Raw genomic sequence first — 10646 nt, 5'->3', positions numbered from 1 at the left:
TTCTCTTACAAATTTTAAGCCTAATATGCTCTCAATGAAAGAACCAATCTGTTAACGCGGTTTTTCGCCAACAGGGGATTAAGAAATCCGATTAGAGAGATTAAGCTTATTAATAAACTAAAAATGTAAACTCACAAGATTTTAACGTGGTTCAGTGGTTAAAACCCACCTAATCCATGAGTCATTCTTATTCTTGCTTAGGAACTCTTGAAGAGATTGTTTGTGACAATTTCAGCAGAGTTTTGGTATATAAGATCTTGGTCCCTTTTACTATCAATTCCCTTTATATATATAGGGAATTGTGATGGAAAATATTGGGTAACCGTACTATAAATGATAACATACAATGTTGGGTAACTTCTGAAATAAATGGATACGTAAATACCCTAATTAAGCCGATTGTCATTTACATCAATCAATAAATGTATATAACAATCATGTGCATATTGGGCATCCGATTCTGTAGAGATTCTTCCATACGCGCATCTTTGAACCGCCTAGAGCTAGATGTCACTCTCGAACTGGATATAACTAGATCAGGACAGATTGACTTAGATGATACTCAGGCCTGATGAGGGCTATTTGGACAAGGGACACTTCAATCTCTTGTCATCAGCATTTCGAACAATCTGAAGGAACCTGGGTTGTCCTAGACTCAGTGACATAGCCTCGAGCTGTTTTGTCTAGAACTAACGAGATATCTCTGACGCCTTGTAATCTTTATTTATTACGTGTCAGTTGTACCCCAAACAAGATAGTTGGGCTCGTGTTTTTAGGGGTACCCTGAGCAAGATAGTTGAGCTCGTGTTTGTATGGTACAACAGCTAGCTATAAGTAAACAAAAATTGGGAAAATGTTGATGGAATTTCAAATTTTATCTAGTTATGTTATAGTTTTTTGTTAATTATTTATTAATAAATGAAATTTTGTTAAAATATTTTTTTTCAAAACAAATGTATACATTAATTATGGGTAAATAACATGTGAAAATAAGAATTGAAAAAAAAGTGGATTTATAAATTTTATATTATTTATTTGGTTATTTATTAAATTGATTTTCTAAGATAAATTATTTATATTTGTGATGGATAATAAAATTATCATTAATTTAATATATTTTATGTTTTGAATCAATTTTATTCCGTTATATATTGTAATTTACTTAACTAATTTTATATATTTTTCTAATAGCATGTGTGTAAAAAAATATAAATAATATTAATATTTAAATAATGCTTGAATATAGTAAATAAAGATTGAAAATTAAATTATTATGAAAAGTCAAATTTAAGGGTGAAACAATTTTATTAATTTAGGTAGTAAATGATGATAGATAAAAGTTTGATAACAAATTTATGTTAAAAAAAAACTAGATAGGAGTAGATGAAGAGTAATTTTACCATTTATGGGGGATTTGAAGACAATGTCTAAAGAAACTGAATTAACTATTATATATCCACTCATCATACTCTTCTACACTGGGAATACCTCAAGAACAACTTCCACGGAGCAATGCTCTAAATTTTATAATTATAATTAAGGCCACTCACGTCACAAAAACTCCACTTTATCTATTTTACATCAAATTTTACATTACAAACATTTCTCTACATCATTTAAATATTCTATTTTTTAATATATATTATTCATTTTATATATTTTTCTCACTATCAATAATATTTTTATATATTTTAATATTACAATATCCTCCTATATGTACAATATCAATATATTTATACTCTTCCTCAAAAACAAATATAAATATACTCAATTTTAAATTAATCAAAATTTATAAAACAAACTCAAAATAAATTAATTAAAAATTAAAAATTAAAAAAATTATAGTTCTAAATATAATAATTATATTTAATAATAATTACCCTTTTCAAAAAAATTATAATAATTATTTATAAGAAAAATACATATATATACATGCACACAAACATATATATTTGTTTTATATAAAAAATGTGTATTTAACTATTTTTCTTAGTGTGGATGGTTTATTTTTTAACTTTGAGAGAATATTATAAATATTTAACAAAATATATTTTTAAAATTAATTAAAAATACGGTAGAATAAATATTTTGTAATTTTTTTAATACAAATTCAAATGTTATAAATATCATTATTATAATAATATTTAATACAAAACTAGATATTTACTAATTATATTAATATAAATTCAAATGTTATAAAATATCATTATTATAATAATATATAATACAACACTATAGATATTTAATAACTATATTAATATAAATTTAAATATTATTAAAATAATAATATAATACATAATCATATTTTTTATAATTTGGTACCCTTTGTGTCTGATAATTATCAATCGATACCCTATGTTTGCAAAAAACTATATAGTTTGATACCCTCCGTGTGTTAAAATTTTTAATATTCCTAAATTACCCCTCATTTTAGTGATTTATTTTATTTTTAATTATTTTATTATTTTTAAATGATTTAAATATATTTTCAGAATTCATAAAATAAAATAAATGTTTAATTAAAACTTTAAATAATTTGAATAAACAAAAATTTTTTAAAATAAATTTAATTAATTAAAAAATTGACTTAAAAAATAAAAAAAACTAATTAAAATATTATTAATTAACTTTAAATAAACATAAATTTTAATTTAATTAATAAAAAAAATCATATTTCACTCAATCTCACCCTCACCATCTCAGTTCCCACCCCCCAATCTCACCTACATTTTTTTTTTAAATTTGGATTGATTTGTTAATTAAATTAAAATTTAGGTTTATTTAAAGTTAATTAATAAGATTTTAATAATTTTTTTAATTTTTTAATTTAATTTTATTAATTAATTAAATTTATTTTTGTTATACCCAAAAAATAGGAAGGTGCATTCTAGGAGAGTTAAGGGGAATGGTCCTAGGAGACCCCAAGGAGGGTGTGGTCCTAGGAGACCCCAAGGGTGTGTAGGAGGTAAGCCTCCCAAGGTTTTCTAAGTGTTGGCTCGAACGTGTCCAAGGTAAATAGCTAAGGAGGAGGAGTCTCATGCAAGAGAATGGAGACTTAGACTTTCATAAGGAAAGTCTATACAATGTTCGATCGGACATGTTTGGGAGATGCTAAATGAGGTTGCCTCAATGTTGTCCAAGGTGAGGTTCCCTCAATGTTGTCCAAGGTGAGGTGCCAAGGAGGTTGCCTCGGACCACCTTGGTCCGAGGAGAAGCCAAGGAGATTGGTTCAAGGAGGAACATGGCATGCTAGAGGAGAGTACATGTCCGAGGAGAACCATGCACGTTCAACCCACCCAAAGCATGTCCTACCACCATGCATGTTTAACCAGCACTTGCATGGGTAGTGAGTAGGAGGTGGACCAACTAGCTAGAGGAGACTAAGTCAGACACAACTTCAACAACATGCGCGGGAATCTCTCATTCTTCCCACAAATGGGGAGTTTGTTACATTTTGAATTTTGAATGTTTATTTGTAATATAAATGTAATAAATATAATAAAATATCCCTATTATAAGGGGATATCAGTTGATGATCCCATCTCTATAAATAGAGAGCTTATGAGATGAGAGAGAGGTCCCTTCTGCTTCTTCTTTCTATAGAGAGAAAATTGGGTCTGTCTATTCTAGAGAGAGAAAGTGCTGAAATTAGGGAGAATTCTTGTATTTTCACAATTTATACTGAAGAAACTCAGTTGGCATAGTCCATCTGATCTTGAGTATAGATTTATAAATCACAACTCTAAGTGGATTAGGCTATTACCGACAATCGGGGCTGAACCACTATAAAAATCTCCTGTGTTCTTTACTTTTCTTGTTTATACCGTTTGTTGTCGTTTTGATTTCTCTTGAAGGCTTATCGTTATTGACGTGCTCACGTCGTTGGCTAAAAACGCAGTCAACAATTTTTAAAATAATTTTTTTTATTAAAATAATTTATGGATTTAATTAAAGATTTATTTTATTTTATGAATTCTAAAATATACTTAAATCATTTAAAATTAATAAAACAATTTAAAATCAAATAAATTGGGTAATATGAGAATATTAAAATTTTAAACACACGGAGGGTACCCAACTATGTAGTTTTTACAAACAAAGAGTATCGATTGATAATTATTAGAAATAGATGGTATCAAGTTTGTATTTTGATAAAATGTCGGGTATCAAATAAGCATTTACCCTAAAATAAATATTTAGTAACTATATTAATATAAATTTAAGTATTATAAAAATATCATTATTATAATAATGTTTAATACAAAAAAAAGATATTTAATAATTATATTAATATAAATTCAAATGTTATAGAATATCATTATTGTGATAATATATAATACATAATCTTAATTTTTATAAAAAAATTGATCATTTATATTTAAAAAGAAAACATTATTTTTAATTACTTAATCTAACATGTAAATAACAACAAACATTATAAATACATTATTGTTATCCCCAAAATTTCAGTTCGATGACGTGACAATCAGAAGTGACAAGTGGTAATGCATGGTCAGTAAATGACACATTAATAGTCAATAAATGTATTAGCCAAGGAGGGAAAGGTTAGAGATTAATCTTCGGAGTTGTGATATTACTAGTTATGAAAATTATTTATCTGGTTTGGAAGTGATTTGACCGACCAGGTAGAATTTTTGTCCGACCGGTAAAGATTTTTGACTGACCAATAAAATGTCCTGGCCGACTAGTGGAGTATTTTGGTCGACCAGTCATTTGTTTTGCCCGACCAGTAAAGTGTTTTGCTAGACCAGAGATGTGTCATGCTAGACCAGAGATGTGCTAGAGGAGTGCTTTGCCTATACCGACCAGAGGTGTGCTTTGCCTATGCCGACCAGAGGTGCTTGCCTATGTCGATCGGTGAGTTGTCTTGGTCGATCAGTCACTTCGGGGATGGATTTGGTTGGTCCATGGATCAGAATCTCAAAAGTTACCTTCTAGTGACTCTTCAGTAAAGACTCAGTAACAGCTTCAACTCGAATCATTCTCAACTGCCGCATGAATCTCTCAGATATTCCGGAATAATAGCTATATTATTGTAATTTAAATTTATTTATATTTTATTAATTAAAGTCTGTTGGAAGAACCAAGGACTCGGTCAAAGAGATATATCTGATGTACGATCTATGAGCCTATAAATAAAGGGCTCATGGCATCATTTAAGAGGATCTGATCTTTTTAGACGAAGAAAAACTTTCTAGTTTTGAGACTTTGAGACTGTTCTAGAGACTTTGGGACTGTTACTTGGGGCATTCTTGGGGCATTTTCTGAGAGCTTAGAGAGATAAAGCTTATATTCTCTAGAGAGAGAAACTCTGTATTTTTCTACCTACACTTAAGAAACTCAGTTGGCGCTCAAGTTCATCTAATCTTAAGTGTAAGCTAAATATATCACAACAACAAGTGGATTGACTCAAGTTCATCTAATCTTAAGTGTAAGCTAAATATATCACAACAACAAGTTGATTAGACTATTACTAACAAATTGGGGCTGAACCACTATAAAAATTACTTGTTATTTACTTTCTATTCAAGGCTTATTGTAGTTTTGCCGTCTGTGAATGTAAAATGAATCAAATGAAAGTGAATGGCTTGTATAAAAACGATTGGAGCAGAGAAAAAATAAAGAATCAAATGAAAGCTGAGAAAATTATGTGGACGTTTTAACATAAAAAAAACATAATTATTTAATCAAAAGGATGATTACCACTGCGGCATACACAAATATCTTTCTGTTCAACATGTTCAACAACAAAACCCAAAATAAAGCGCCTCCTAATTCCCTTTTCTACCAACAGTCAAAACACCCGCATCTAATTGGAGATAAGAAAATTAAAGCCAATAAAATGCAGGCACTGGCAACATCCTGGATGACCCAATTGCTTAGGCGTCGGCAAATCTACACGAAAAATAAAAAGTACATGTTAGCTAACCGTAAAATGTTTTCAAATTAAAATGTTTATACGATATAAAAATATAAATAGAGAAAAGTAAAAAAACTTACCCTAGCTCAGAGAGCTTCTGATGAGCTACAGCATAATCAGCAAAGAAGCAATCTTCATCCTGAAAACGAGAGAAACAATAAATACGGACACTTGAAAATGGAAGAAGAATAGAAATTCAATCAAGTAATTGATCGAGAAGGGAATAAACGGAAAAATAAAATACACACCGCAGCATATTTGTCAACAAGAGGGCGGAAGACAGGGTCTGAAAGAAGAGCCTTGTCAGATGGCAGCTGTAGAAGGCCTTCCTGCTCACCATTCAAGAGTTCCCTGACAGAAGTTGTGAACAAATATTTCGTTATTATCTTCAACCGTAGGAAACCAATGATGCTTCTTAGTTCCTAGAGTAGACACATGTTATTCCACCATCAAAATGTGAGGAAAGGGAGCATACAAGAAGTAGGTGTTGTCGAAGATGAGAGGATTGGTAGTCCAGGGTCCCTCAAAGCCAGAACGCTCCTTGTGTGCCCTTCCCTGAAAAGATTTTATATTAGTCAGCCAAAAAAAAGTTTCAACCAACAAACAGGGGTTTACAGAAGCAGATTAAGGAACATATGAACACGAACGAACCAGGGTGTGTCCACCAGAGAGAGCAACAATATCCACGTCACTGAGACCCATTGTGCCAAAAACTTGACGCAAATGGTCAGAACCTGAACAACCCAAAATAAAATGTGAGTACCAGAATAAATTCTATACTTTCATGTATCCTCGTAAAAAGAATCTAGGAATAGTAAGTTTAGAGGTGTACTGACCCTTGTTAGCATCAGGAAGACGGCCTTCTGGAGGAGGGTTAGGCTTGTCCTGAGATTAAAATGAGTTGTAATGTCAGAAAGGAATGATGCAGAAGTTGAACGGGAAAAAATACTATCTACATTTCTAACCAGCAGCTATAAATAACAAATAAGAACAAGCCATTTAGATATCCAATTTTGTAAAATGAATAACGCAACCAAAATTTGAAGGAAAAACACATTGAAAAGACCTAAAAATTAGAAGGATTTGACCCAATTATAAATAAAACAAAATATAGCAAATACTAGAAACAATTCTTAAAATCCAACACATAATAACTAAAAGAATAAAATGATAATATTATAACCAAAATTGTCACAGAACATACAAATCTCAAATATGGAAAACTGGTAAATATGCGAAAAAAAAAACATTTATTCTGAATCGTATAAATCATTTATCAATAATTTTTTTTACAAACTCAAGATATAAAAAAATTGAAATACTGACCTCTCTTCCTGGATGGAAAGGAACTTCGGGTCCACCGGTGACTTCAACGGCGACAACACCAGCCAACTATATTTCCAATGAAATCCAAATAATTTAAAAAGGCAAAACAGATAGATCTAACGAGAAAGATTTAAGAAATTTGAATTGAATGATCGATGGTCAAAATGGCGATTTCAATACCTGGTAGAAGTCAGCGTAAGAGAGAATGGGGAACTGTTCCTTGATGGGTTGCAAGAGCCTCACAGCAATATCAAGACCACTGTTGGCAGCGTGAGCTAGCTCAGCCGGGTTCTTCATGGTTCCAAACGGACCACCGGTCCTGGTCTTCACATCGAAGGTTCCAGCAGAATGCCATCTGAAGATAAAGGAGGCTCGCCATTAACCTCATAATACACCAAACACATTCACACACAAGAACAAAAATTAAATATACGTACGCAAGGCGGAGAATGAGAGGAGCGATGTTCTTCTCGGCGATGAGTCCCCTGAGCTTCTTCTTGGCCTTGTCAACAGCCTTCTTGTACTCTTCACTGACAACTGGGTAACACTTGGCCATGATCACGATTCTGCATCAAAACAAAATCGTTATAGCTCATATAATGTCCTCAATACCCAAAAAAAAAAGACTCAGAATTTCTCCATCACAACCAGATCGAAGAAAATCGAAACGAAGAAAAGGTCAAAATAGAGGTCATGAAACGAAAACTTCGATCGAGAGGTCACTAACAAACCTTCGGAAAAATCTGAGACGAGAAAGCAAAATATGGGAAAACCCTAATAGACGACTGGACTGGCACGAGGAGACCACAAGCTTTGATGAAGCTTTTGGGATTGCAATGGCTGACTTGGTTGGGATGATATAGGGGAAGGAAATGAGAAGGTTCTAGTAATATTATCCGAGTCGTTGGATATTTGAGATCGTGTGGCTAATATTGGGTTCAAATTAGACGGTTTGGATTCATTTGGAGAATGGTGACGTACGGTCAAGAATTGGGTAGGTGGTGAGTTTCAAATATTTATGTGAAATAAGAAGAAGAAAAAAATAATGAAATCTGTCCGAATAATGGTCAATGTTAATTGGTGGAAAAAAAAAAGAGAAAGAAAATAAAGCTAAAAAAATCATGGGACGGCCCTAAAAGGTTGATTGGCCCACCTGAGAACGATGTATAAAGGGAAGTGTGGATCGGGTTATTGTCCGAAGTTACTAAATTGCCCTTTTTGTTTTGGTCAAATCAAACCTCTATATATATCTCATCCTATTATTTTTAACAATGAAACTATTTTTTTTCTCTTTCTCTAGTTCTTTTATTTTGTCATTTTGTTGTTATTGATATTAATTTTATGTTTTGGGGCAGATGCAGTTATGTATTGTGTTAACGGTCATTAATTAAGAAAAATTAGTAAGATTTTGATTTATTCTCTAAAAAGAAAAGCAAAAGTTATGGATTAATGAAGAAAAAAATCCAAAAAAATATATATTAAAAACGACACATATTTTTTGTCGGAATAAACGATATATCTTTTAAACTGTTCTTTTTTTTTTTTGAGGTGAATATTTTAAACTATTCTAGTTGAGAATATCATGGTTTTGACAGGCTCACTAATGCAAAATAATAACAAATTATATTAAATTAATTGAAACGTACTATAAAATTCGACATGAAATAGGCCGTGCTTTGAAAATCTGTAATAATTTTTATAACGCCTTCTACATGAAGAAAAAAAATTAAGGTATTTTATTTTAATGCCACATTTCAAGCTTAATTTACGAAGCCATCATTACAATTCTATTAGCTGTATAATATAATTTGTTTTTTTCAACTAATTTTTTTCTAACATTCCATAAATAAATTAAAAACTATTTTTTTATATATTATTTGAATGGTGTGAAACTTGTATTTATATATTTAAGTCAAATGCAATGAATTCTCAATTCTACCGCAGATTTGCATGACATGGGAAGCAGAAGGCGTTGTCTAAGCTGCACGCACATGTAAGGGTAAATACGTCATTTAGGGCCACTAAACTGGTTTAGAAATAATGAAAGAAATGATTAAAGGAATAATAAATCTAAAATTATAGTGTGAACGTGGCCAAGCTTCGGAAGATTCCATTCGGGCAAATAATTAAGTCACCCATCTAAAATATGATATTTCTGTCACCCGTTGTATTTTATTGGTCCAATATAAACTCCTTCGGTGGGCGCTCCCTTCTTTACCTGCAATTCCGCTATTCTTTTTATTTTTTATTTTTTATTTTTTTATTTCTTATAATTTATACAAGAAAACTATTGAGGCATAAAAAGGGTCATATAACAAAATGATATTAACCTAAAAAAATCACATTTTTATACTAGTATTTCCCTAGATTTTCAAAATAATCTTATCATAAATTTCTTTCTCTTTTTCTCCTATTATATTCTTCCTCTTTATCTCTCACATTTTCCCTCTCTATCTCTCAAGCTATCATACACAAAAAAAACAAAGCAGTCATCATTATTTTTATATATATTAATTTTCGAGCTTATTTTGGATTTCAGATCTAGGGGCAAGTTGTGAATCATTTCAAGGCAATAACTTCATTTTGGATTTCGGATCTAGAGGAAAAAATCGTATGGGTAAGTATATATTTATTATATGTAGTGAGGAAACTTGTTTATCTACATTGCTTGTACTATTTCGAACACATATGTGTATGTCTTCATGCTTTATTATAATTTTTCAATGTCGGAATGGATTTTCGTTCCTTTCTTGTTTTTTTGTTTGCCTCGATGAGACTCGATGGTCCTCGATAGACCTCGATAAAACCCTCACACATTTAGAGAAAAATGGCTACCTCAATATGACTCAACGGTCCTCGATGGACCTCGATAGAGGCATAGAATTTAATGTATGTAGTATATACCTCGATCGGCCTCGATGGATTCATAAGAAATTTTTTGGGCAGTCTGCCTCGATGTACTTCGATTGTACTCACTAGACCTCGATAGGCCTCGACATATCTCGATAAAAGTCAATTTTTTGCTGTTTTATGTTATAGTTTTAAATTTTGACCTTTTTTTTTTTTTTTATATACAGATTTGACTATTTCCATATTTGTTGCATTCAATGGTGTTTGGGATCTAGAAAATAGGGATTGGATTTTCAGGGATGATGAAAATCAAGTTCGACCTTTGGAGAAGGGTGTGACGTATGAGCAACTGCTTGACATTCTTTACGATGAGCTTGAAGTGGATAAATGTGCGTATGACTTAAAAATTGAGGTCCCGTACACATGCCTCTCACAATCCGTCAAACCTAGCGTTATCAAAAAGGATAGGCATGTGCGTGCATTCATTGGGTTAGCATCGAAATATGTAGAGAAGTTGATTCATTTATGT

General features: G+C 31.4%; 1 protein-coding gene across 1 annotated transcript; it reads right to left on the bottom strand.

The window, feature by feature from the left end:
• Positions 1-5686: 5686 nt before the first annotated feature.
• Positions 5687-8161, bottom strand: LOC133788494 (L-ascorbate peroxidase, cytosolic-like). Its single transcript, XM_062225991.1, has 10 exons — positions 7999-8161; positions 7705-7833; positions 7448-7622; positions 7268-7333; positions 6778-6826; positions 6593-6675; positions 6417-6496; positions 6190-6292; positions 6022-6080; positions 5687-5916 (listed from the first exon to the last, which is right to left on the bottom strand). The coding sequence occupies exons 2-10, from the start codon at positions 7821-7823 to the stop codon at positions 5901-5903; spliced, it is 750 nt and encodes a 249-aa protein (XP_062081975.1). The 5' UTR covers positions 7824-7833; positions 7999-8161; the 3' UTR covers positions 5687-5900.
• Positions 8162-10646: the final 2485 nt, after the last annotated feature.

Source organism: Humulus lupulus, chromosome 7, assembly GCF_963169125.1.
Source record: "Humulus lupulus chromosome 7, drHumLupu1.1, whole genome shotgun sequence".
NCBI classification, from domain to species: Eukaryota; Viridiplantae; Streptophyta; class Magnoliopsida; order Rosales; family Cannabaceae; genus Humulus; species Humulus lupulus.
The sequence above is the reverse complement of the archived record's forward strand: the minus strand, read 5'-3'. Positions and strand labels throughout refer to the sequence as shown.

What these genes read in the sequence shown, in the direction of transcription:
- LOC133788494 (XM_062225991.1), bottom strand. Translation starts at nt 7,823, where the DNA reads ATGGCCAAGTGTTACCCAGTTGTCAGTGAAGAGTACAAGAAGGCTGTT. An exon ending in TTCGACAACACCTACTTCTT is followed by an intron (nt 6,293 to 6,416) that starts GTATGCTCCCTT and finishes AACTTCTGTCAG; the next exon opens with GGAACTCTTGAATGGTGAGC. An exon ending in TTGTTGACAAATATGCTGCG is followed by an intron (nt 6,081 to 6,189) that starts GTGTGTATTTTA and finishes TCTCGTTTTCAG; the next exon opens with GATGAAGATTGCTTCTTTGC.